Source organism: Euleptes europaea, chromosome 7 (genome assembly GCF_029931775.1).
Source record: "Euleptes europaea isolate rEulEur1 chromosome 7, rEulEur1.hap1, whole genome shotgun sequence".
Classification (NCBI taxonomy): domain Eukaryota; kingdom Metazoa; phylum Chordata; class Lepidosauria; order Squamata; family Sphaerodactylidae; genus Euleptes; species Euleptes europaea.
In genome coordinates this window covers 61,048,618-61,076,589 of record NC_079318.1, presented here as the reverse complement: position 1 = coordinate 61,076,589, position 27,972 = coordinate 61,048,618, and the positions used below count along the sequence as shown (strand labels likewise).

Here is a 27,972-nt window from a genome sequence, read left to right as displayed (position 1 = left end):
GAACTAAATAAAACGGATCTCTTGAAAAGATGACACCCTGGACTCCACCTCATGGCCCCTGTTCAGCTGTTTAGCCTATAAGCTAGTTGGGAGGGAAAGACAACAGAGCTAGACCATGCATAACAGATGAGGAAGGGTCATGTCACAGGGGCGGATATGTGAGTGGCCTGCTTTTCAAGGGTCAGAAAACAGCCCCATAGCCCAAGCCCCTGCAACAGTCACCACCACCCACTAGTTACAATTGAAAGTTACAAACAACTGATGCACTAGAGCCACATTTTCAATGCAAAGAGAGCTTCAATGCTGGTGGAAGGTAAGTTTCTACCTGACCGGTTCACAGAAAGACAGATCTGAAGTGCAGCACTCCATACTCAGCAAAAAGTTTCTCTTCTAGGTAGGGATACTACTATTGACTCCGCGTCTTCATTTCCATTCTGGCCTAGAACTGATCGGACTCTGCCGGGATTGCAGTGTTCGCTGCACCATGGCTTGCCATTGATCGTCTGAGATCTCATTGGCCCATGCAGGTATTCCCAGTGTGGGAAGCTTGACTCCAGCCATTGTCCGTTTCACCAACTCCACATGTTCTAGAATCAAACAGAGCTGATGGATGAGAGATACTGCTTCAATAAACAACACCCCCCCAGAATGCAGCATGCCCCCCATGTCAAGGTAATAACCTTTCAGGGTTTAATATTCACGAAGTACATGGACATGAAAGGCAGCTAGCTCCCCATGAAAAGATGTTTAGGAAATAGCTCCATCCACACGGGACTATGTACAAGAAACTTAAGCAGGATAGGTATTGCCCCACAAATTTTTACATCGGATCACCACAGCATCTAACCCGCATGAAACAGTAGAGACTAGGTATCACAGCAGAGGCTTCTGAGCTCAAGTTGCTGGCCTGAAAATATTCCTGCTGCCAAAGGTTAGAACAAACTGACTTGTGAAAATAAAGACAATGTCATGAGCAAGTGGGGTGGAGAGGACAGCAACCGAATATAGGTAAGACGACCTGAGTTCAGGTCACTTATCTTGGGCACATCACTTATCTCTCAACCTTAGCAAGCTTTCCCATATATTATATCTATACCACTACATTCCTTGGAGGAAGTACAGGATAAGAAGAGTGACATAAGTGCCATAGAATAACAGTTGGTGTAATAGGATAATATATATAGTACTTGGTGTCCACACTGAAGTTTTGTATTATAAAGCCGGCATTGTTCCACACAGGTTAGTGTTAACTGAAACTATTAAACCATTTCACTTGATTGTTACCTGGATCCATAGGGATGGAGCTTGGACTGCTCTGAGCTTTGGAGCCTTCTTCCTCATCACTGTCCACAGGTGGATCAGGGAGGTGCAGTCTCATTGCCTACATCCAGTGTACAAAACCCATTGGAAGTTTAATACAGCACAAAGACATGCTCATGATGGGTTCTATCCCTATCCCCATGTTGAGGAACCCCAGGGTAGGTTCCTGTAAGTAACAAAACCACTACCTGAAGTCGCTCATTGATATCAAGGACTGGCTCTGTGTTGGGTACTGTTTCTTCAACTGTTGCTTGTCCCTGGTCTGGATCTTGGTTCAATGGTTGATACAAGTAGCCATGACTGCTGCCTTCTTCATCCTCTTCCTCCGGCTCCTCACTACTCCATTCCCCAGCAGGATCAGGAGTTCCATCAGATGTCTCTTGTAGCCCCACCTCTTCATGTTCATTTGGACAGATCCTCTCTGGACCCATTCTCAGTGTTATGACCGGCTCCAAGGCCATGCACTATGATATGATGGGGAAGGATGGAGTTACATTTCCACATCTTGCAAAACAAACACCAGGAAACTCAAGTCCAAGGAAAGAGGCATCTCCTAACCCAAACAGGCTCAGGGGTGAGAACTAAGCTAAGGAATCCTTAGATTCAAGGAGAAAGACCTTGGGGAGGGGCTGTGGCTCAGTGGTAGAGCATCTGCTTGGCATGCAGAAGGTCCCAGGTTCAATCCCCGGCATTTCCTGTTAAAGGGACCAGGCAAGTAGGTGATGTGAAAGACCTCTACCTGAGACCCTGGAGAGCTGCTGCCGGTCTGAGAAGACAATACTGACTTTGATGGACCAAGGGTCTGATTCAGTATAAGGCCATGTGTTCATGACCTCAAACTTAATTGGGCTGCCTTGCTACATAATAAATGCCATTGTAGCTTGTCCTGTGATCATACATGGCAGCATTTTCAAACAGTGCTTCAGGGAATCCTGGGTTCCATGGAAGCTTACTTGGATGATTCTCACTAAGATCACTCATGACAGGCAAGCTTATAAAAGAAGCTTGCAGGGGGAAATAAACAGTGAACATCAGTCTAAGGCTTTCACGGTCAGAGTTCATTGGTTCTTGTAGGTTATCCGGGCTGTGTGACCGTGGTCTTGGTATTTTCTTTCCTGACGTTTCGCCAGCAGCTGTGGCAGGCATCTTCAGAGGAGTAACACTGTCCTTCAGTGTTACTCCTCTGAAGATGCCTGCCACAGCTGTTGGCAAAACATCAGGAAAGAAAATACCAAGACCACGGTCACACAGCCTGGATAACCTACAAGAACCAGTGGACATCAGATTGCCACAGGAGACTATTGAACATTTTCTATAGCATATTTTTCATGTACAGCCCAGTAGTCCTGGTCATGAACACAAACCAAAAGTGCATCCTCAGACATGCCCCAGAAGATAAGCAATTCACGTGTCTGCCGAACAACTGAGGACCAACTTTCCTAGTATAATTGTCAGGAGGAACAAAGAATGAACAAGCCATTTTAATATCTCAAGCCTGCCATCTGATAATGTTTCCCTAAGGCTTTTAAGCAGTTAACCATTCTAACACCTCCAGTTAGCTTCATTGAAGAGAGCTATTTTGTCCCACCCTTCCTCCAAAGAGCTTAGGACAGTATACACAATACCATTTAGTTATAATGCTTTTAAAATGTGATTTTATTATATTTAAATTTGTTCTGCCCTTGTGCGGGCAGAAAGGTGGGATATAAAAAATTCTTACAGCAGCCCAGTGAGATAGGATAGGCTGAGAGTGTATGACTAATCTAAGGTCACCTTGTTAGCTTCATGGATGTGTGTATGTGGGCGGGGTATTTAAACATAGGTTCCCCAGTCCTAGTCAGATACCACTGTATTACAATAAAACTTTCACAATCAGTTCTAAGTTAGCACTTTCCAAGAGCTTTTGGTGTTTTTTAAGGGGCAATGTTTTTGTGTGCGTTTTTGCAAGTATGTGGATATGAGGAGTTCCAGACAGTAGGATATCAGGAGCTGGTTGAGCATATACTCCAATAACGTGCCCCAGTATACCCCTTTATCTCCTACAAGAGAATAGCTGTTACTGTCTCCTATGGAATGGAAACAGAAGAGCAGAACTTGAGGACAGTGTTGTGAGTGGGCCAAAACCTGCTGTACCCTATTGCTTTTAGAGATGGCTTGACCTCCAAAAACGATCCCACGGCAGGTCGTAGAGTGTTGTATGGAGCAACACAGCACACTCCTACTCAGATATCTTCACACAATCTATCCACACAATGAATGTCCCTGGCACAACAATAAAATTTTTGCTAGAAAATAACACTATACAATGCTTGTGAAAAAAGACAATGGAACCAAAAGAACCAAGAATAGTAGCTGATCTCACATATTTATGACTAGGAAGGTTCTAAAAACATCTACTTCCCATTCACTCCACATGCAACCACAGAACTATTGTCAAGCAAAAATTTGCACCTTTCTCACAAAACCAGAATTACTTCTTCACAATCCCTTTTCTAAAAGCATATAAGCACACCAAAGATAGGACATTTTGGAAGACTTTCATTCATAGGGTCGCCATGAATCGGAAGCGACTTGACGGCACTTAACACACACACGCACACACATAAGCACACCACGATATTATATACAGGATTGTATTTTCCATCTACCTTCATGACCGATATCATTTTATTTATCTTACCCCCAGGGCACCTATCAACAGTAGCAAGTTGTATACACGGGTGTACAAAGGCCCACAACAAAAACACACGTAACTGTAGGGTTGGGGTGGAACAAAAACGTAAAAAAGAGGCCGAACTACAAAAGTCGGAAATGTGGCCGGGGGACACCACCCTTTCAGTCATTAGGTGATCACAAGCAAACCGCGTTCTCCCAGCTTTAGTCCTCCCACCCAAAAAATACATTACCTTACAGGCCTGCTGTTAAAATTATAACAAGGTGGCCAACATGAAACGGTTATGCGTATTTTAAAAGGCGCATAACTGACAATACTTAGCAACAACAAACCTCCATCTCCACCATCCAATCTTCCTCTTGATATACCACCTGCAAGGAGACTACCTAAAGGAAACCTCACAACTCCCACCCGCTTCCTGCCCTTACCAAGACAGACGCCCTCTTCTCCCTCCAGCTCAATCTCCGGAAGAAACAAGGCGTAATGCGGCTGCTGAGGATGTCGTCATAACTAAGCGCGGCGGGAGGAGCTGTAACCATGGCAACGACAGCCTTCCTCTATGATTTCTTCATGTACTCCTCTAGGACCGTAATCCCATTTAATTCACTGACATTTACTTATGAGTAAACCCATCCCCCCCCAATCTATCACATTTTTATCCCGCTGATTTTTCCAACGCGCTGAGGACATTTTACGGAGTTCGCCTTACCCCCATTTCGCCCCAACAACTTGATCTGTTATGTCCTACTCTGACACTCAAACCACTACACACTGGTTATTCCAGTTTAGGAGGCTAAAGTTGTTTCCGACCTCACGACCAACCTGAATGAGTAACTCAAATTTACGCACGGTCACAAGATGTCCATTTCCCCTAACACCTGCTCTGATGATTTTTATGTGATTGTTCTAGGGAAACAACTCAGGCATTTAGTAAAGCAGTAATACTAAAATTAAATAAAGGTGCCATTCTCAGCAAATTAGGCTCAGTTTGAACAATGTGCAGTTTTGCGTGGGCTCTGGCCAGTTTCTGGTTTAATAAACTGTGCCATGAAGTACTTACACATGCTGCTCAGTTTGCATGCCAGCTAGGGTTGCTAACCTCCAGCTACTAGCTGGAGATCTGCTATTACAACTGATCTCCAGCCACTAGAGAGCAGTTCCTCTGGAGAAAATAGCCGCTTTGGCAATTGGACTCTATGGCATCGAAGTCCCTCCCCTCCCCAAACCCCACCCTCCTCAGGCTCCGTCCCAAAAACCTCCTGCTTGTGGCGAAGAAGGACCTGGCAACCCTAATGCCAGCATAATATCCACAAGGGCCAAGGCTGTCCAGAGTACAAGCTAAGCACCAGTTGCTGCTTTGCATGTGCTGCAGCACTCTTTGAGCCCATGCAAAGTCACCGGGGAAAGCACTTTGCCTCCACCTATAGTGCAACTGTATTGCTTTTCATTTGAATATCTTTATGTTGTTGTTGTGTGTTTTCCCTGTATTTTGTGTTGCCCTTTTCCCACCCCTTTTGAATCCAACCACCCTTTCCCTTTTGTTTCTCTTTTTTACAATTAATCTTTTTATAAAGACATTTTGGCTTCACTTAGTACCATCTATTTCTCTAGGATATTTCTCTTAATCTCTTCCCCATATGCTAGACTGCACAGGTGCTACTAAATTGGTTATAAGTTATTTTGTTATTGCTCTAGTACTACACTAGACGACTACCTTCTCAGCGGGTCAGTCTAGAGGTTCTCAGGAGGTCCTGAGTTGTGGCAACGGGTTACCAGGTTACTTTCCAGAGAACCCTTGGTCTAAGGGAGTGTCCCAGCAAAGAAAGGCACAATTTTCCCCTTCCAACTGTGACAGCATGTGTCCTGAAAAGCAAGCCCCATTCAGTCCCAGCTGGGCCTTACTGGGTAAGCACATATAGGCTTGTCTCCTGTTTGTGAATGTGGTGGGATAGTTAAAGAGAGTGAGGAAGGATAACTGCTGCCTATGTATTCCTTTGGACTAGCCCTGATAGTCTCTTGCAACAAAAACAAAAAGGAGTCTTATGATACCTTAAATATTAGCAGATTTATTGATGCTTAAAATGTTGTGGTTTAAAGCCCACTTTATCAGATGCATTAACTGAATTCTGAGGCCCCAATTCTAATGGCCACATAGCTAGGAGTAAGCCCCATCACAGAAAGTTGTACTTTGTATTTCATGGTATTTCAATTCACATATACACAGCGGCTGGGGAATATTTTTAAGGTCTCACAAAATTCTTTTTGAGGTTGCTGTAACATACTAACAATGGAATTCTATGCAGAATTACTTCTTGTCTAAGTCCACTGAGTTCAGTAAACGTAGAGTGGAGCAACTCTGCATAGGACTGCACTGTCACACAGCTAGTCACATGAATTAATTCCATGCACCTGATTACGGGATTTGATTTATGAAAGTGTGTGCCTCAATAAATAAGTTAGTCTTAAGGCCACCGAACTATCCTTTTCCCAACGATGTGGTCTTGCATCTGAGTGTCATCTCCACAATCGTATTTTCAGTTAAGACCAGCTAAAGAGTGGTAAAGCACACTGCCCTTTCCCTCTTCAGCACAAATATACACGGCAGCAGGGTTGGGATCTGTGACCATTTATGCATGGGAGGCCTTGCCTTGAATTTGCCGCTCTCTAGATGCACATTTCCCCCATCCAAATTCTCAAAACTCTGCATGGGGGCTTATTGTTGAGTATTGAGGATGTGACAGCAGGTAGACCTCCCCTGACTATGGAAGATCCACTGATTTAGCAATTTGTAATAATCTCTTTTCCTCCCTGTAAAATGTATTAGGACAGCCAGGGAATAGCTTGTTGCTGGGCAGAATATCCCTGTATGTCTGTGTGCTAAGGAAGTGGGTTAAGAGTCATGGAGAGTCAGAGTGAACTATAAACATTGATAGGAGAAACTGGATAGAACTGAACTGTACTGCGCCGCCTCTATGTCTGGAGTGCTATCAGCCTACCCTGAATGTTGATGGGTTGTCATATCTTGAATTTGGATAAATATCCCTTCCTCAGTATGATCGGGGCTCAGAGATTTCTGCCCATTAGGGCCTCTGAGTCAGCAGCTGCAAATAAACTGTTTTCTTGAAATATTGATCTCAGGTCTCTCTCTCCCCCCACGAACCCTTGTTTGCCATATCAAGGATTTGGATGGGGGGGAGCGGTTCCCAACCTTTTTTTGACCAGGGACTTTTTTGTTCGGTGCAGGGACCCCAAGGTTCAAAACAAAAATCCCGAGAATTTGAAAATAAACTGTAATCATAACTTTGGTTCTCGTAGGTTATCCGGGCTGTGTAACCGTGGTCTTGGTATTTTCTTTCCTGACGTTTCGCCAGCAGCTGTGGCCGGCATCTTCAGAGGAGTAACACTGAAGGACAGTGTCTCTCAGTGTCAAGTGTGTAGGAAGAGTAATATATAGTCAGAAAGGGGTTGGGTTTGAGCTGAATCATTGTCCTGCAAAAAGTAACAAAGGTAATGTGCTAACCATTGTCCTGTAAGTATCCAGATAATGTGCTAATGAGGGCGTGGTATGTTAATATGGAACCATTGTATCCTGTAATCAGAACTGTTAGTCAAACATTAAACTTGGAATAATATTTGAATATATATATTTTTATAATAGAGAACTTTTAATTGAAAATATTAATTCATTATGGGTTTATAACTTTGTTTCGCGGACCTTAATGCAGTTCTCGCGGGTTGGGGACCAGCGCCTGACCAAACGCAAGGCGCAACCTCCCGTGCCTAAACGGCCCATGCCAGGGAATCCTGTCTAGACGTGGTGCAAACCGAGACTACACGTCCCAGGCACCCTGGGTAGGCGGGACTTGCTTCTGTGTTTGTGCGCCGAGGCCGGGCTTAGGCAAGGCCTGGCTGGGAGGGACGCACGGAGAGAGAGCGAGAGAGAGAGGCGCCGAGCGGAGCGCTGGCACTTGGCTCCCGTGGGCTGAGCCGTTAGACCCGCGAGAGCCCTGGGAGAGCGGGTGCGATTCTCTGGGGCCGCCGGCCGCCCCGCGCTTTCCCCTCCGGGCAGGTAACGCTGCGGACAGGCCGGGCTGCTGGCGAAAAGCTCTTTCCGAGGGAGGGCTGCGCTCCTCCGCGGGACAGGTCGGCGAGAGAGCACGTTGGCGGGGGGGGGGGGCGGTAGGTGGGTGCCGCTTCAGATAAAGAAGGGCTTTGAGGCTTCTGCGAGGGGCGGACGGCGCGTGGCTGTTAGAGGCCGGGGCCGAGGTGCACGAGGTGAAGGAGACCGGTTGGGGGGGGGGGAGGGGCGTGATCTCATGAAGGTTCACACGTGAAGGCCGGGGAGGGGGGCGCAAGGAGGGTGGGCTTTTTGTGGGAAAGGGCCCCCCTGGGTTGGGATGGGTTGAATAGTCGAGTGTGTGCGCGTACCCCAGACAGACAAAACATTCAGTTTCCCAGGCCAATATATGTTGTCGGGGTCCCCCCCCCCACTTTTAAAATAATGGTCTAGGCAAATGCCTTCACCGACGGGGTATTACAGAGTCATCCTAAGCAGAAGTAGAAAAGGGCAAGAGTCCAGTAGCACCTTAAAGACTAACAAAAATATTTTCTGGCAGGGTATGAGCTTTCGTAGAAAAGTCCAGTAGCACCTTAAAGACTAACAAGAATGTTTTCTGGCAGGGTATGAGCTTTCGTGAGCCACAGCTCCCTTCTTCAGATACAGCTGGAATGTGAATCCATCTGTCTTTCAATAGAGGAGAGTGAATTCAGACAAGCATTAGTATGTAAATGTTAACAGTATGTAAATGGGAATAGCAGGCGTGATGGGATGAGGTGTGGTATGCAGAAGAGTCTGTGATGTCCAGGGCAGAGATGGGTGTGGAGAAATCAGCATTGGTAATGAGCCATGAATGCAAGGTCTTCATTCAGCCCAGGTAAATGCATTGACTTTAGTTTGAATATCAACTGTAATTCAGCAGTTTCTCTTTCCAATCTCCCTTTGAAATTCCTTTGTAAGAGAACTACTACTCTTAAATCTGCAACAGAATGTCCTGGAAGGTTGAAATGTGAACATGTGCTGATTTCTCCACACCCATCTCTGCCCTGGACATCACAGACTCTTCTGCATACCACACCTAATCCCATCACGCCTGCTATTCACATTTACATACTGTTAACATTTACATACTAATACTTGTCTGAATTCACTCTACTGAAAGACAGATGGATTCACATTCTAGCTGTATCTGAAGAAGTGAGCTGTGGCTCACGAAAGCTCATACCCTACCAGAAAACATTCTCGTTAGTCTTTAAGGTGCTACTGGACTCTTGCCCTTTTCTGCTACTGCAGACAGACTAACACGGCTACCCACTGTGAATTATCCTAAACAGAGTTACACCTTTAAGCCCATTGCCTTCAATAGATGTTGAAGGGTGTCACTCTGCTTAGGATGGCACTACCTGTCCCTTTGGCTGTCTCTTTGGGTACTTTGATTTTAGTCAAGAAAGGAGGTAGATATTGGTAGAGTACAGGAGAAGAATCCTGTGGTTATCCCTTTCTGGTCCTGAATTTCTAAGGGGAATTGCTGTTGTGATTCCTTTTCCTGCTGGGGCATAAGACCACATGCTTCACATATGTAGCTGTTTTAGCCATAAAAGGGATAGTTGGTGGTCACAACATTTTGGATGCCCCATTCCAAACCTGAACAGCACTTAACAAACAGCTTTTTTTTTTAAATGCAAGAAAAACAATGTATATAGAACTGGGAGTTTTGAACAAAAGAGTGTGACTAATAAAATATACTGAGCAGAGCAGTTCTAAAGTCAGGCTTAATAGAGAAAGAGCCTTTAGTCTCTAAGCTCTGACTCATAAACTGTAGGCAGGTTTTGCTGAACATTCGTGAGGTCTCTCACCTTCACAAACGGTGAGAAGCCACTTTTCTTACAGCCACAGCAGGAGGAATCCCCATAAACACTGAGGATCAAAGGCCCATGCCAGAAGATAGCCCACTGCCTTTCACAGTCTTTGCAGGCTTTTCTCCTCTCAAATATCTACCCCAAATTCTCCACTCCCTCTTGAGTGACCTCCTCATGCTTTTGTGACCTTTGGAAACAGTTGGTCCTCCAACACTCTGCTGTTAAGCAATCCTCTCACCCAGCCCATGTAAAAATCCCCTCTCTCTAGAGGGGAATGCTCCTAAACCCCTATGCAGGTAAACATTCCAATAATAAATATTTTACAAGGCTTATTCATATGTAAAAGCAGACAGGTCCCTATCCCCAAATTTATAATCTAGAACAGATAATTTGAAAAACAACAGGGATAGCTAGGGATTAGGTACACAACGTGTCATTACTGACCCATGGGGTGTTGTCACTGTGGGTTGGTTCACACATGTATATTAATCACTTGGTTAGTGCAATGGTTGTTTATTATTAACATGTGCAAATGGGAGATCACAGATACAGCATTTCGGGTAGAACTTTCATACCTTGACAAAGAGTACAGTGGAGTCAGTATACACATTCAGTTACCAGTTCTGAAGTGAAGAGAAATGAAGTATTATATTACATGTGTGAATCATCCCTATGTTACTATATAGCTTCTCAAATCAGCCATAGAAGTATGGGTATACACTGTTTATGTAGTAACCTAAAATAAATTCATATTTTGTCTCTGGGGAAACAAGACTCCTAGGCCTTTTAAACTGTGCATCCTTCTGTTGTATAGTATTTTCTTTTAGTGTTGTGTAGTATTTTCTTTTAGAAAATATGTATGCCACCTCTCCAGAAAACCTGCTTAAGGAGGCTTACAAAATAAAATATAATATAAAATATAATGAAAACCTAAAATACCATAAAACTTGTTAACACTTGAAAAGCAAACATTAAATGCCCAGGCAGAGCGTAGAAACAGCACAAACCACTGAGCAGCTTAAAATCAGTTTCATAAAACAGTTTCACTCTGACCTGGATGGCCCAGGCTAGCATGATCTCAATGGGAAGGGTGTCCCTCAGGCTAGGCACCACCACTAAAAAAGCCCTGGCCCTGGTCTTATCTCTGAAGGCAGGGGCACAGAGAGCCAGGGATTGTGATGAGTATCTTAGCTTTTGGGAAGGACAGAATGGAGGAGGGAGTCCTTCAGGTACCCTGGCCCCAAGCCATTTAGGGCTTTAAAGGTAAGAACTAGCCCTTGTAATTAAAGTGTTGGATTTAGGACCTAGAAGATTTAGATTTAAATCCCCACTTAGCCATGAAGCTTGTTGGGAATACAATCCTGTCTACAGCAGTCTAAGCCCTGTAAGTGTCCTTGGGGCATCCCCTCTCTTTCAGCCTAACCTGTCTCACAGGTTGGTTATGAAGATAACGAGGGGGTGGGGGGTCAAGAGCCAAGTATGCCACCTTGAGTTCCTTGGAGGAGAGAGGATAAAAATGTGATTGTAAATCATATCTAATATTTGTCCTCAGGCCCCCTCCTCCATTCATTCACTTAACATTAGTCACATACTCCTTGTTTTTTCTGACAGCTATTGTTGCTTCCATTAGTATTCCCAGTTTGACATACTCGTATCTTTATTAAGTACAATTTTATCCTGCCCCGTGGCGCATAGTGTTAAGCTGCAGTACTGCAGTCAAAAGCTCTGCTCACGACCTGAGTTCAATCCTGATGGAAGTTGGTTTCAGGTAGCCGGCTCAAGGTTGACTCAGCCTTCCATCCTTCCGAGGTCAGTCAAATGAGTACCCAGCTTGCTGGTGGTAAAGGGAAGATGACTGGGGAAGGCACTGGCAAACCACCCCGCAAACACAGTATGCCTTGGAAACATCGGGATGTGATGTCACCCCATGGGTCAGGAATGACCTGGTGCTTGCACAGGGGACCTTTACCTTTTTCCTTGAACAAGCTTGATAGCATACATTCCCACACGTTCCAGATTTTATCTTCACAACAGCACTGTAAGGTAAGGTAGGCTGAAAGGTAGTGACTGACCCAAGGTCACCCACAATATCACTGCCAAATGACCTCCACTGTAGACATTAATTAAACCCCTGTCTCTCCAGAACTAACCTGGCACTTAATCATTTCACCCCACTAGGTCTCAAGGGCATGTTAATATGGTTGAAATGAAGACAACTGAAGATAATGTTAAGCAGTGTAGTGTGGTGGCTAGTTTCGAAGTAGGATCTGGAAGACCCAGATATGAATTCCCACTCCCCCATAAGGGAGAGCCAGCGTGGTGTAGTGGTTAAGAATGGTGGTTTGGAGTGGTGGACACTGATCTGGAGAACCGGGTTTGATTCTCCACTTTTCCACATGAGCGGCAGACGCTAATCTGGTGATCTGGATTTGTTTCCCTGCTCCTACCCCCGTGTTGGCGAACCTATGGCATGCGTGCCAAGTCCGGCACGCCGAGCCCTCTCTGTGGGCACGCGTGGGGGCAGGAGGGGCTTTGAAGGGAGCACAGAGCCCTTCAAAGCCCCCCCTTCCCTGGACTTCCCCTCTTCCCTGGGCGGCGGGGGCTTTGAAGGGCTCTTCTCTGGACTCCCCGCCGCCCCCCCCTTGCCGAGCTGGGAGGAAACCTCAGTATTCAGGTTAAATTGCCGTGTTGGCACTTTGCGATAAATAAGTGGGTTTTGGGTTGCAGTTTGGGCACTCGGTCTCTAAAAGGTTCGCCATCACTGTCTACCTATTAAGCCAACTGGATGACCTTGGGCTAGTCACACTCTCAGCCCCACCTACCTCACAGGGTGTCTGTTGTGGGAAGGGGAAGGTGATTTTTAGCTGGTTTGATTTTTCCTTAAGTGGCAGAGAAAGTCGGCATATAAAAACTAACTCTTCTGCTGCTGCTGCTGCTGTGGAAGCTTGCTGGGTTATCTTGGGTCAGTCACACACTCTCAGTTTATTCTACCTTACAGGGTTGCTGTGAGAATAAAATGGAGGGGAGCAGAACAATATAAGTTGTTTTGGATCCCTATAAGGGAGAAGGGGGGATATAAACTAAACAAAATGAATAACATGGATTAGTTATACTTTAATACACTTCTACATTTTTGTCCTCATAGTCAAATGCCACATACTCAAAAACACTTAGGCTACAATCCTAAGCAAGTCTCATTTGAATTTAGTTGTTCAAGTATTTTTGAATAAACTACCCTGCCATACTCATACAGTGGCTAGGTGGGGGGATACTTCTATCTTTTTATGACAAAGAGAATGAAATATTAAAATGCCAGGAGTATTTAGATGCTCAGTTTTTCATAACTAAACTCTAATCTAGGTATTTTGAGTTCATTAGGACTGCTACTGCTGTGCTTTCGCTGCACATTAACTTGCTTCTGTTTCATGCTGCATTGATTTACTGTACTCAGTTTGTTTCTTTCTCACATGGCTGTTTTGTTATATGGCATATTTGGGTCTGTGAGTTTGGGTGCTAAGATGAATTTCCATATTCATTTTTGATGGGGGGAAATTGGCTGTGGTATCAAATGTCTTTGAGAAGGATAGTTCAGAGCAGAGTGCTTTGAAGAGTCTGGTATGCATGCTGGAGTCACAAGCAGTCTGCTCTGTGAGAATAAATATCTACTACATATTAAAATAATTTATCTTTAATCATGACTTAGATACACATAGTGGCATGTATCCTACCTTAGGCTGGAAGAACTTCCTCCAACCTAAGGAGCCTTCCTGCAACTTAGGTGGTTCTTCTGATGGAGGAAGGATTCAAACTTTGCTCAGTGGTGGTAGGATACATGCCACTATGAACTTCTCTTATGCCTTGCATCAGAATTAGTGAATGAAGCCGTCATTATTTCTTATTAAGAGCTCACAGTGCAATATAAATCTCCTAAGAGATTCTGCAGCATTTGAAATTATTTGAGACTAGGTGTATAATGCTCGTATAACAGTATATATCAGCAGTTCTCAAACTTTAGCAACCCGAGGACCCGCATTTTGATTTTAAAAATTTCAGATCCCCCACCCACCATCCCCTGCACCCTTCTTGGCACCCACCCCTGCACCAGACAGCTCTTTTCAAAGCACACACAGCAAGCCACTCATGCCCTATGGAGGTCTTCATCCTCTCATGTCCTCAAAACAAAAACACAGGGAGGATCATATCAGTTACATGGCCTACAAGGTCATGTCTCATAGCCATAGCTGTTTCTATAGCCCTGGTCCAAGTTCTAAACAGGCTCACTTCTTGATTGGAAAGGAATTTGCACCTGGACAGCAAGAAACGTTCTTAATTAATAATAACTTCGAGCTTGAGGCCAGGTGAACAAAGATGGGAAAGAAATATTTTCAAAGCTGCTTAAAGAAGTAGAAAAAACCCAACATCACACAAAACTTGAACTTTCGGTGTTTAGTTGAAAACCATGATTGGCTGTTATGATATATGAATACAGAGTAGTATGCTGAATTTGTATGCTGAAATACTTTGCATTGGAAAGTAGAGTAAAATCAGATTAATCTTATACTGGAAGCAGATGATGTCTGGATTAGGGCTTCCATGGTGCCCCCCAACCAATTGGAATTGCTAGTAACCAGTCATTGTGTTGTCTGGATAGTACTCCAAAGTGATCTGAAAACTAGGTGACTGTGGGCAGCACCTGCCATATGAGCTCTTGTTCTTTGAAAGAGAGGACACTTATTTTGTCCCCTTCCCCTGAAGCAGAGTGTCCTTGCCACCATTTCTGGAAAATTGAGAGGGCTTCATTTTCTATGTTAGCTTGACGGGCATGAGAAGAACTTGCCACTGCCCTTATGAAAGACGTGGTCCCCTTAGAGTACCCTCGTGCACTCCCAGGGGTTCCTAGATCCCTGTTTGAGAAACACTGGAATACAGCATATGACATCTGGCAACATTAATGCTGCTTTCTTTGAAGGAGCCTTAAAATATATTCACCTTTTTGTCTCGTCCACAAGATTGCTTTGCTTCTCTAAGAAGGAACAGCTTGAACTAGTATCATCTGAGATAGAACTTGATTTCTTAGAATGATTAATTCTGAGTAGTCTTGGAATGGGAAGCTAGCCTCCAAAACAAGGTGCATTCTAGCTGGTGTGTGATTCGATAAAGCCAATGGCCAAAATGGTGAGAGGGCAGCTAACTCATCTGGCTTTATGTGAGGGGAGGAATTCTTAGAGACATCACTCTGCAACTATATGATGTGTCCTCAGGCTGAAGATGAACATGCCCACTGTAAGCCTTACACTCAACTTTGGGGCTGCTTTATTCATTTATAAATTTATGCCCTGCTTTTTGACCTAGAGGTCCACAAAAGAAGGTAATGTGTATCAGAACACAATGGGTGGAATCTAAAAGTTGATTCCCACTATCATAAGGCACTTCTGCCATTGGAAGAAAAGGGTTGATTTTCCCACTTGCCACTATACTGTTTTTCCTCCTGCCCTGTTTCTGAGAGTTCCTTGCCCCCCAGAAGCAGCATTTGGGGGAACTCTCTGGGCTTCAGTGGGATGGAGGAACAGGCAAAAATCTCCCCTCCCCACTGGCAGAATTGCCTTATGTTCGTGGTAAACATCCTTTGGATCAACCCCATTAAAATACAATGCAATATGATTCAAAATTAGAACACTATAATCACTAAATCAAACAATTTAAAGTAGGAGAATAACATTTTGCTTCTGAAGATGCTCAGCTTGCAGTGAAACTCCTCACAGTCATCTATAACTTTCGACTGATTAAACACACCTGAGAAAATGAATATATGTATAGCAATTCTGTATAGAAAATTGTATACCTTACATAATATCTGTGTAGGAAATTCATTATATGTGGAGTGGCCCCTGGTTGCCTTTAAATGTATGCATTCATGTTTAGCAGACCGTAGGATGTCGGTTGGAAGCTATTAACTTTAACCACTGTTCAGTGACCATATTAATAGCTTTATCAAAGTATTGCTGACCAAGCACAGGTCCCTGGATGCTTCAACTTGTGTATATGGTTGTATTTTATAGGCTTCCAGATTTCTCTCAGTCATACACAAAGAGCTCTGGTATGCAAAATAGCACATCAGGCTCTTAGCAGGATTGTTGTTTCAGTCAGAAAAGTCTGCAGAAAAGCTGTAGAAAGTGGTGATGGGAAAATGCTGACAGGGAAATGGATTTGCGAAATAATCTCTCAGGAAATCATTGTAATTGTAATTCTGTGTTGAAGTTCTCAAATGTATATTGGCTTCTGTATGCCAAGCTGAATGCCCCCAAACTCTGTAAACTGCATATTGACCTTCCCAATGTTTTGTCCACGTGCATTAATATGCTACCATCACCATTCATAGTAAGGATTTCTCATTCCCATGGTTTAGAGCACCAGATTTATTTACCTAGACCGTTTAATTGTATATGCGAGGAGGTCGGTCACTCTCTTCAGGGACAGGTGCCAACACTAGGAAGAAATGGTTAAATACATTCTAAATACTATCTTCCTAATAAAATAAAATGTCAAATTTTATTGAACAATACAACAGTAGAGATCACTGTGGCGGTGGCCAATTTCTTAGTCGATGTGTTAACAATGAAAAATTTGGGAAACTCTGTGTTATGATTTTATGTTTGTTTTAGCTTTTTTAAGCTGATAGTTGTATTTATACTGGTTTTTTCCTCTTTGTAATATTGGATATGCCATTAAAGGTTTATTGATTGATTGATTGATTGACAGGTGCCAACAGCACACGCCATCCCCATCCTACAGCAGGTACTCTTGTCCCTGTGCCTCCTGGCCACTGGAACGTTCTAGGGGGTCATTGCAGAGGTCCTGGAGGTCTCCCAGTCCCCTGTGTGCCGCTACCTGCATGGGTTCCTTGACGCCATGCTCACCAACTTCCGCACACACATTCGGTTCCCTACGGAGGAGGCATAGTTGGCCCCCATACAGGCAGGCTTCTGCATATTGCCCTGATAGCCCCCCACAAGGAGCCACAGGTGTACCGAAACCGCCATCAGTTCTACATCATCAGCATCCAGGCATCCTGCGACTACCACAGAATATTCACTGACCTTATTGGATTTTTGGGGCCTCGGGCCTCAAATGGCTTTTGGAGCAGTGGCCGGAGGGCAAGGTGAGGCTCCTCAGTGAGTTGAATGGCCTGGGGGGACACCCCCAGGTGTGAGAGTCCCCAACCAAACTGGGCTAACTTCGCAAAATCACTTGCTCAGACTTGGATGCAGAAACAAAGGATTTATTGAAGGCTTCAGATGGTACAAGGCAGACACGAGTTTAAAGTTGCAAGTGAGCTTACTATCAGGGTTACAGAATATATCTCCTACAGGGCACTAGGGTTCACACTTCTGTTATGGGAAGCTACAAGATAGATTGGTACAATACAGACATCAAACAGTCCCAAAGAGACTGTTAGGGCTATCAGATCTTCAAGGCCGAATCTGGCCCGAGGGAGTGAATACAGAAAGCGCAGCAGGGGAGGGGAAGGCGGCACCTGGGATAGACGGATGTGGCGCCTGAACCCAGGAAAGCGTAGGAAGGTGTGAACTGCTTTTACGAGTTCAAAGAAAGCTGGGATGAAGGATACACAGAGGGGAGTCAGAGATGCACGACCCTCACATTCTGCCTCCCTTAAGGCCCCCCTTCCGCAAGGTCGGGCGGACGAGGCTTATCAGGGTAGGCACAGTGGAATTCATGAACCAGCCGGGGGGCAGCCATGTGGGGGGCTGCCACCCATTCATCATGTGCAGGGCCCAGATGTTTCCATCGTACGAAATAAAACAATTTCCCTTTCTTCCACTTGGAGTCTAAGACCTTGGACACCTCCAGGTGTGTGTCCCCGCCGACTACTGTCGGAATTTCCGGCTTGGGGGGGGGAGTGGAACTGGGGAGCGGCCACGTATGGTTTGAGCAAGCTGATGTGAAAGACAGGGTGAACGCCCCTAAGGGTCTTTGGAAGTTCCAACTCCACTGTAACCTCATTGATTACCCGGGTTATGGGAAAAGGCCCTACATATCGATCATTTAGCTTTTTGCAGGGTCGGAGTGAGCGCAGGTTCTTGGTGGAGAGGTAAACCTGCTCCCAGTGAGCTCCCACCCCGGGGACCGATGTTTATCAGCCTGTTCTTTGTACTTGCGCTTGGCCCGTTCAAGGTTCTTCTGCAGCCAGGGCCAAGTGGATCTGACCACCTGTACCCAATCCTGGATCTCCTGAACTGCTTCGAGCTCAGGAGTGACGGGGGTGGAACCGAAAGGGCTGAAGTCGGTCCCGTACACCACCTGGAAAGGGCTAAAGCCGGTGGAGGAGTGGGGGGCATTGTTGTAGGCATACTCGGCGAAAGGCAATAAGTCTACCCAATCGTCCTGGTGGTAATTGACATAACAACGGAGGTAACACTCAACCACAGCATTAACTCGCTCTGTCTGACCGTCAGTTTGGGGGTGGTAGGCAGAGGAGAGACCTTGTTCCTCAACTCCCATCAATTTCAGGAAGGCCCGCCAAAACTTGGCGACGAACTGGACCCCCCGGTCGGAGAGGACCTTCCTGGGAATCGAGTGAAGTCTCAGGACATGAGTTACAAACATTTTGGCTAGCCCCTGGGCCGAGGGAAGCCCGGCACAGGGAACAAAGTGGACCTGTTTGGGGGAAAGGTCCGTGATCACCCACAGGACCGTTTTCCCCTGACTGAGTGGTAGGTCAGTGATAAAATCCATGGCGATTACTTCCCATGGTCGTGTGGGCGTTTCTAAAGGTTTCAAAAGTCCCGGGGGTTTACCCATCCTCTTTTTGGCCGTGGCGCAGATAGGGCAGCTGCGCACATACAGTTCCACATCAGCCCTCATACCTGGCCACCAAAATTGCCGCCTCACCAGATGCAGAGTTTTAACAAACCCGAAATGCCCCGCCAGTTTGGCTCCGTGGACCAGCCCCAGGATCTCCTTGCGGAGAGACGCCGGGACGTAAAGCTTTCCACCCTGCATCCACCAAGAGTCCACCTGCTTCATGCCGGCGGGGAGAGTCTGCTGCTCCGCCTCCCGCAAAGAAGCGTCCCGGAGCCGTTGCTGAAAAGCCTCCGGGACACCCCTGAGCGGAGGGCTTTCCGGTTGGCGGGATTGAGACCGGGTGGTTACGGCCAGTCCTGGGACGTCCCCCCGTTGCTCGGGGGTGAACAGGGAGTCCACGGGTCGGTCAAAATCATTGCGATACTGGGGGGGTCGGGACAAGGCGTCCGCTAGGGCATTTTCTTTCCCGGGTACATGTTTGAGGGTGAAACGGAACTTAGCAAAAAATTGAGCCCACCGAATTTGTTTAGCGTTGAGCTTTCTCGCCCCCTTGAGAGCCTCTAAGTTCTTGTGGTCGGTACACATTCAAACGGGAATTCTGCCCCTCCAAAAAGTGTCTCCAGATGGTGAGAGCATGTTTGACGGCCGCCGCCTCCTTCTCCCAAATAGCCCAGTTGATTTCAGACTGGGTAAACTTTTTGGAGAAGTAGGCGCACGGTTTCAAAACCCCGTTCCCGTCCCGCTGCAGGAGAGCTCCCCCCATGGCTACATCCGAGGCGTCCACCTGGACCACGAACGGTTTGTTGCAGTCCGGGTGGGCCAGCACTGGTTCGGACGAAAAGAGAAGTTTCAGTGCCTCGAAAGCCTGTTGACAGGGTGGAGACCATTGTAGACGGGCAGAGGGTAGGGCGGCGCTTGCTCCCTTCCCCTTGGTGCGCAAGAGGGAAGTGAGGGGGAGGGCCACCTGTGCGAAATTGGGGATGAAGTTGCGGTAGAAATTGGCAAACCCCAAAAACTGTTGTAGTTGCCTACGTGTAGTGGTGGGCTCCCAGTCCCTTACCGCCCGAACCTTTTCGGGGTCCATTTCCAAACCCTGGTGGGAAATCACATAGCCTAAAAATGTGATTGAGGGTTGATGGAATTCACATTTGGAAACCTTGGCAAACAATTTGTGTTCCCGCAGCCGCTGGAGGACTTCGCGCACCAGTCGGACATGCTCTTCCATGGTTTCAGAATAAATGAGGATATCATCCAGAAATACCACCCCCCCCCAAACAATAAGTCATGTAACACTTCATTCATTAATTGCATGAACACACTCGGAGCCCCGGAAAGTCCGAACGGCATTACTAAATATTCAAACATGCCAAAACAACTTGAAAAGGCCGTCTTGGATTCGTCCCCCTCCTTTATGCGGATGCGGTGGTAGGCCTCCACCAAATCCAGTTTGGTGAAGATCCGGCCTTCCTTCAATTGTGCTAGAAGGTCTGGAATGAGAGGGAGGGGGTAAGCATTAGACTGAGTGACAGCGTTCAGTCTACGAAAGTCAATACACAGTCTCAAGTCTCCCGTCTTTTTTTTGACAAAAAATGCGGGGGCGGAGTACGGAGCTTTTGAAGGGCGGATGAAGCCCCTCGCCAGGTTAGTGTCCAAATAGTCTCGCAATACCGCCTTCTCATTGGGGCTCATGGGGTAGACTTTCCCCTTGGATAACTTGCCATCACCCACAATCTCAATGGCGCAGTCGGTCTCTCGGTGTGGGGGCAGTTCATCACATTCCCGTACATCAAACACATCCGCAAACTGGGAATACTCGGAGGGCAGCTGGGGTGGTGGGGTAACGGGCACGGGAGACCCCACCAAGGCGGCGGCCGGGGTGCAGAGCACTCGGTCCTTATCGTGTGATTCACAGGGGTCCTCGGGGAAGGTGAGTGTCCGTTTGACCCAGTCAATGGAAGGGTTGTGCCCCTGCAACCAGTTCATTCCCAGAACTACGGGGGCGACTATGGGGGCGATAGTAAAGTAGAGTCGTTCCCAATGTTCCCCCACAGCCATGACCACCGCGGTGGTGCGGTGAGTGACGGGACCCTTTTTAAAGTCACTACCGTCCATTTGAGAAAAGCGGAGGGGTTCCGGGAGTCGCTTGCGTCTGACCCGTAATTTCCTAGCCGCTTCCTCGCTAATCAAGGTGCGGGCACACCCAGAGTCGACTAGCGCGGGGAATTCTAATACGGGACCCCCTTTGGGCAGGGAAAGGTGGACCCTAATGTATACATTATCTTCCTGGGCGCTTACCATCGGTGGAGCTCCTTGCACAACAATCGGAGCGGTCTGCTGAGGAGCCCCTCTTACAGCAGACCGGCGGCGTTTTTTGCCGACACTTCCCACTCTTCTTCCTCACTGGATGAAGGAGACGTGGTAGTTGTAATCCGTGACTCGGCCGAGTCAAAGGCAGCATTTGTAATCCTGGGTCCCGATGGACCAGCTGAGGAGGAGGATCCGTCTTGTGCGCGCGCGTGCAGCGCGGAGGGTGCGCTCCGACGATCGGGTGCGCCGCTTCGGTGTCGAGGTTGGCCTTCCGCCGGGGTTTTCTCCTGTTCGGTCGGGGTCGGACGAGAAGGGGCCGGGCGCCCGGCGCGGGACAGGCATTGCGAGGCGAAGTGCCCCTTACCTCCACAAACTAGGCAAACGCCGGTTTTGAAGCGCTTGCGGCGTTCGGCCATCGAGGGGCCGTCGCCGCCCTGAGGTCGGGGGTCCCTGGTACCGCCGGGTCTGTCCCCCCGAGGCTTGAGGTCGCGACCGGTGCGTTGTTTGGACAGGGTCAGGAGTTGCCTCCGATTCTCGATGTCGGCAGCGTGGCGCACCCAACCCTCGACGTCCGGGGGGTTACCTTGCATGAGGGCCCAATGTTGTAAGTCCGGGTTCAGTCCCTCCCTGAAGCACTGTACACGGGTTGCTTCGCTCCAATCCAAAATTCTGCTTGATAGCGACTGAAATTCACTTGCATACTGCGCCACTGACTTAGTCCCTTGGCGCAGTTGCATTAGAGTAGCTTTGGCACGTTCCCCCAGGTTCGGGTCCTCGAACCGATTTCGGAGTGCAACCATGAATTCGTCCAGGCTCCGTAGCACAGGGGAGCGGAGCTCGTACTGCAACACCATCCAAGCGGCCGCTTCGCCTTGCAGGAGAGAGGCCACATATTGGACCTGAGATTCCTCAGAGGTAAAGGTCCGGCCCTGTTCCCGCATAAAAATGTCCACTTGGACCATAAAGAAGGTTAGCTGGTCTCCCGACCCATCATACGTGATCTTCAAGTCACGGCGGGCCGGAGTGCTGGGAGGAGCGGGAGGAATTGCCGGTGTCCCGTCCGGGGGGTTACGGTGGGAGCTTGTATCTTCAACGTATCCAACGCGTGGGCCATGTCGAACATCAGGGTTTGCATGGCATCCATACGCTCCATCAAACCCTGGCGCTTCTCTTGCCAGCGCTTCCGCTCCTCGTCCATCTGGAGAAGCATCAGGGTTTCCTTCCACGCGGGGTCGTCCTCAAGCCCCGTGCTAGGAATCGCCAGCTGGCGCGCTCGCGCCTCGTTCCGGGAGAGCGACCATCCCTTCGGAGAATCCAGCCAGGAGTTGAAGGTGGTCTTGGGTCTTGTCCCTCCCCCTGGAGCCTGGTTGGGACCGCTGGGCAACTTTCGCTTGTGGTCCCCCTCCGACGGCTCGGGATCGGGCAGCTCCGGTGCCACAGGTTCCTTCGGTTTCTCGGGTGAAGAGGGTGTCTCCTCCTCGTCTCGCATGACTGTCCGGTAGGGTACAGGCGTAGAACGAAGAGGCAAGGACTTGCAACTTAATGTGAGAGTCCCCAACCAAACTGGGCTAACTTCGCAAAATCACTTGCTCAGACTTGGATGCAGAAACAAAGGATTTATTGAAGGCTTCAGATGGTACAAGGCAGACACGAGTTTAAAGTTGCAAGTGAGCTTACTATCAGGGTTACAGAATATATCTCCTACAGGGCACTAGGGTTCACACTTCTGTTATGGGAAGCTACAAGATAGATTGGTACAATACAGACATCAAACAGTCCCAAAGAGACTGTTAGGGCTATCAGATCTTCAAGGCCGAATCTGGCACGAGGGAGTGAATACAGAAAGCGCAGCAGGGGAGGGGAAGGCGGCACCTGGGATAGACGGATGTGGCGCCTGAACCCAGGAAAGCGTAGGAAGGTGTGAACTGCTTTTACGAGTTCAAAGAAAGCTGGGATGAAGGATACACAGAGGGGAGTCAGAGATGCACGACCCTCACACCAGGTACCCCATCTGACAGATCCCCCACCTTCCTCCACAGGCTATCTGCTCCTGCCATACCTCCTGACCCTCCTACAGCCATGACGACCCAAAGGATAGGACCATCTACAACCAGATTCATCAAAGGAAATGCATGATCATCGAGCGGACATTCGGCCAGCTGAAGATGCGCTTCTGATGCCTGCACCCCACTGGCAGCCGTTGGGCCACGCAGCCAGAGCTGGTAGCGAAGCTCTCCCCCATGTGTGCCATGCTGCACAACATGGCGGTGCATCAGTGGCTCCCCCCTTGTCCTGGATCCCCTTGAGGGACCATGGTCTGGCAGTGGGAAGATGGAGGAGGTGGCTGGAGTGGCCATGGCACAGGACCTATAGGGCCACCTGGCCTAAGAGCGGTTGCAGCAGGCCATCTGACCGTACTTCCAGGCCACTCTACAGCCTGGCTTTGGTGGGGGGGGCAGGGGGTGTTCCCCTGAGCTTTGACACCCCGTGCCCCCTGTGAACAGGACACGGGCAGCCGCAATTCAGGGGGCCCTGGCCACTGAAGCCATGGTTACCTTTTCACACTGGTCATGGGTTCCCCTGAAGAGGGGAAGAGGTTTCAGTGTCTTCCAAGCTTGGAAGTCCCATGTTTGTGGAGAGGAACGGGACTGCCATGTGCAGCTGGCTGCCACCGGATGGCATTACCCATAGGCAGAACCAGGACTTTTTCATAGAAACATATAACTGGAAAGAACCTCCAGGCTCATCTAGTCCAACCCCCGGCACCATGCAGGAAATTCACAGCTACCTCCCCCACCCCACCCCCAGTGTCCCCTATTCCATGCCCAGAAGATGGCAAAAATAAAATTTTCCAGGATCCCTGGCCAATCTGGCCTGGAGAAAAATTGCTTCCTGACTCCTAAGTGGTGATCAGCATTGCCCTGGGCATGTAAGAAGGGGCCACGAGAGCCAAGCACTGATGCAACCCTTCCTGCCCTCCTTGTCATGATCTGCTTAAGTTCACAGAGTCAGCATTGCTGTCAGATGACGCCTCTGCTTCGAAACCTCCAAAGAAGAAGAGCTCACCACCTCCCAAGGAAGACTGTTCCACTGAGGAACTGTTCTGTCAGGAAGTTCTTCCTAATGTTTAGCCAAAAACTCTTGATTTAATTTCAACCCATTGGTTCCGGTCTGACCTTCTGGGGCAACAGAAAGCAATCTGCACCATCCTCTATATGGCAGCCCTCCAAGTACTTGAAGATGGTTATCATATCACCTCTCAGTTGTCTCCTCTCCAGGCTAAACATACTGAACTCCTTCAATCTTTCCTCATAGGACTTGGTCTCCAGACCCCTTACCATCTTCGTTGCCCTCCTCTGGACATGTTCCAGCTTGTCTATATCCTTCTTAAACTGTGGTGCCCAAAACGGAACACAATATTTTAGGTGAGGTCTAACCAGAGCAAAGCAATACCATCACTTTGTGTGATCTGGACACTATACTTCGTCTGATACAGCCCAAAAATTCATTTGCCTTTTTAGCTACCGCATCACACTGCTGACTCATGTTCAGTGTACTGTCTACTAAAACCCCTATATCCTTTCCGCACATACTACTGCCAAGACATGTCTTCCCCATCCTATAATTATGCATTTGATTTTTCCTACCCAAATACAGAACTTTACATTTATCTCCATTGAAATGCATTTTATTAGCTTTAACCCAGTTTTCCAGCCTGTCAAGATCACCCTGTATCCTTACTCTGTCTTCTACTGTATTTGCTACCCCTCCCACTTTAGTATTATCTGCAAATTGAATAAGCATCTCCTCTACTCCATCCAAATAATTTATAAAGATGCTGAACAACACAGGGCCCAGGACAGATCCCTGAGGCGCTCTACTAGTCACTTCTCTCCAAGTGGATGAGGAACCATTAACAAGCACTCTTTGGGTGTGATCTGTCAACCAGTTACAGATCCAGTAACAGTAATAGGATCCAAACCATATTTTATCAACTTGTCAACAAGAATATTATGTGGAACCTTATCAAAAGCCTTGCCCTACCCGTCTGCTCCAGCCTGGTGGGAGCCAGCCAACGCACATGCAAAGTAGCACAGTGGCCGCTGGGAGGAAAGGGGATCTGATTTTTCCCCAAGAGAAGGCAATATTAATTTTAGCAGTTGATAATACATTTGTCACTAATTCCCAGTCAGAGATATTTACCACATCTTTCAAATAGTAAGATCACCTTTGGATTAAAAGTGATAGGGCTCATACCCTGTTATATTTCTGATTCTAAGATTTCTTGTCAGAAGCAATTAATTTTAAAACAAAGCAAAAATATACTTAATAAGTTGGTAAGGCCATTTGCACAGCACCAAAAGTTATCCATAAACTTGACGCAACATGTAGGGAGTCAAATACCACTGATAATGATTTTTTTAAAGTTGTAAAAGTTTTAAATCAGAAGATACTGGCAAAGAGATTAATTTAAATCAAATCCAGTAACAATATGTGCTCGGTCCTGCTTTACTCTGTTATCCTCCCCTTTTCTCAGTGGCTCACAGCAGATGTGAACATCTGAAAGCAAAAAAAAAAAAATGTGTAGCTTTAAAAGGTCTAACCTTGAATTGATCTGGAGGATATAGATTAAATATGTTTATTAAATGTTGATGTAAAAATTCTGAATTATCTGTGCTTGCTAATTGTTTAGGTTACTTTTCTAGGTCACTAAGCAAGACTTGCATCAGCAAGTTTCACTGATAGTATCTTGAGGAAGAACCTGAAGTATTCAAAGTCCTTTCCTAGTCCACAGCCTTCTGTGCTTGGACTGTGCATTAGGGCTGTCAAAAAAAAAAATTCGGTACAGTTCGGATTCGGCCGAATTTGGCCCTTGTGGGTTCGGTACGTGCTGAAGTCCAAACTCCCCCACTTCGGATCCGTTCAATTCGGCGGGAATTCAAAGTTCGGAAACAAATTCGGCCGAATAAAGCCATTAAAAACACAACCGCGCCTTTCCGCGGCTCTGGGGGGGGCATTTTTGGGCTTAGAGGTCCCAAACTTTTGGCAGAGCTTCAAAGGACGTTTATTGAAAGACTCCCCAAGTTTTGTAAAGATTGGGTCGGGGGGGCTGAGATATGGGCCCTGAAAGGGGTCCCCCCACCCTTAATGTTGTGCATCTCTCAGCAGAGCTTGCCGCCCACGCACAAAGCTCCCAGCCCGACAACAGCAGAGAAATTAGCAAAACAACTGCAAACACAACCTTGTTAAACAACACCTTTGCAACACACAACTGAAACCTCCCCCCTCAAACCAGGGAGCGAGAGACTCGAGGGGGAACACACACCCCAGGCAGAACCGACGAAAGCCCCCTTTGGCTTCCCCCCCACCCACAGAAACTGCTCCCTCCCCACACACACACAGACTCTGCTTTCCCCCCCACACACACACATACACAGGAGAAAAATTATAGATTAAAGCCCCCAAAGGGGTCTTACTGTGGCTGTCTTCTGTTCCATCAGGACGGGCTGTAATCCAAGATGATTCCAATTAGGCACGGAACGTTTTGCTCTGGAGAGATGCACACAGGATCGGATCGGCTGCCCCATTCATCCCAATAGGGGAAAGGGGAAAGCCCATATCTTGGGACCCCCTGACCCAATGTTCACAAAACTTGGGGGGTTCCTTAAGAAGCTTAATCTAAAGTTCCAGTGAAAGTTTTGTGTCTGCACCCCCAAAAATGCGCCCCCTGCAGCCATGGAAAGAGAAAAGGGGGGAGGCGATATTTCTGCCCCCACTGAACCCATCTTTACAAAACTTGGGTAGTATCTTAAGAATAATTCACTGAAGCTATGCTAAAAGTTTGGGGGCTATATCCCCAAAAAAGCGCCCCCTGCAGCCACATAAATGGAAAAGGGGGGGAGGGAAAAGGGGGAGAGCCCATATCTCGAGATCCCCTGACCCAATGTTTACAAAACTTGGGGGGTATCTTAAGAACACTGGTCTGAAACTCCGCTCAAAGTTTGGGATTTGTACCCCCAAAAATGCGCCCCCTGCAGCCATGGAAAGAAAAAGGGAGGGGAGCCCATATCTCGGGACCCCCTTACCCAATGTTTACAAAACTTGGGGGGTACCTTAAGAAGCTTCATCTGAAGTTCCAGTGAAAGTTTTGTGTGTGCACCCCAAAAAATGCGCCCCCTGCAGCCACAGAAAGGAGCGAATGTGCACAAGCACCCCCCACACACACACGAGGATTTCGCTCTCTCTCTCTCTCTCCCTGGCCGGGCCGCACATCAGCTGATTCCTCCAGTACTCAATCCTGACTGATTGGCCAGAAGAAGACCCAGCTTGCCCACCGATTGGCCGGGGGAGGAGAATGCTGCTTACTGACGGTTATGCTCCTTACTGACGGCCAAATTGGCCGAATTTATTCGCGAACTCCCGAACTCGCTGAATTCGGCCCCCCCGGTTGCCCGCCAGTTTTGAGTTCGGATCCGTCCGAACAGAAAAGCAACGATTCAGGGGAAATTCGGTTGATTTTCAGTTCGGACCGAACCGAATTGACAGCCCTACTGTGCATCTTTCCCAGAATCTCCTTCTTCAGGGTGTCGTTTGAAACCCTAGCAATCTGGATGCATTTTTCCATGTAGCTGCGTTATGACTGTGTTTCAGAGATGGCAGTGAGTTGTAGTTAGTGTCCAGTGTTTTTGGAGGTGAAGGGTGCACTGAGGTTGAACAGGTGTCTTGGTCTTTCCATCATTAGCAAGGCTGACCCTTCTGCCTGAGTGTAGCAGTTTCCTCTCTCTGCTGTTCAGATGTCTAGTGGTGTCTATGGAATTTCTGGCTTGCTTCATGGTGTCTGTTTATAGCAGGCTTCTGTTTGAGCCTCATCTAACACGCGTTCCTCAAAGATTCATGGGATCTCGCTGTGGGTGAAGGAGGTAACAGGGTAC

General features: G+C 47.4%; 1 protein-coding gene across 2 annotated transcripts; it reads right to left on the bottom strand.

Annotated features, from left to right (window-relative positions):
- Positions 1 to 409: 409 nt before the first annotated feature.
- On the bottom strand, positions 410 to 4,473 carry MEA1 (male-enhanced antigen 1). 2 transcript variants are annotated; one of them, XM_056853133.1, is made up of 4 exons: positions 4,423 to 4,473; positions 1,509 to 1,784; positions 1,285 to 1,381; positions 410 to 587 (listed from the first exon to the last, which is right to left on the bottom strand). In XM_056853133.1, the coding sequence occupies exons 2-4, from the start codon at positions 1,779 to 1,781 to the stop codon at positions 424 to 426; spliced, it is 534 nt and encodes a 177-aa protein (XP_056709111.1). In that variant the 5' UTR covers positions 1,782 to 1,784; positions 4,423 to 4,473; the 3' UTR covers positions 410 to 423. The 2 variants fall into 2 exon arrangements, with proteins under 2 accessions (XP_056709111.1, XP_056709110.1); XM_056853132.1 differs by having other exon boundaries at positions 4,433 to 4,448.
- Positions 4,474 to 27,972: the final 23,499 nt, after the last annotated feature.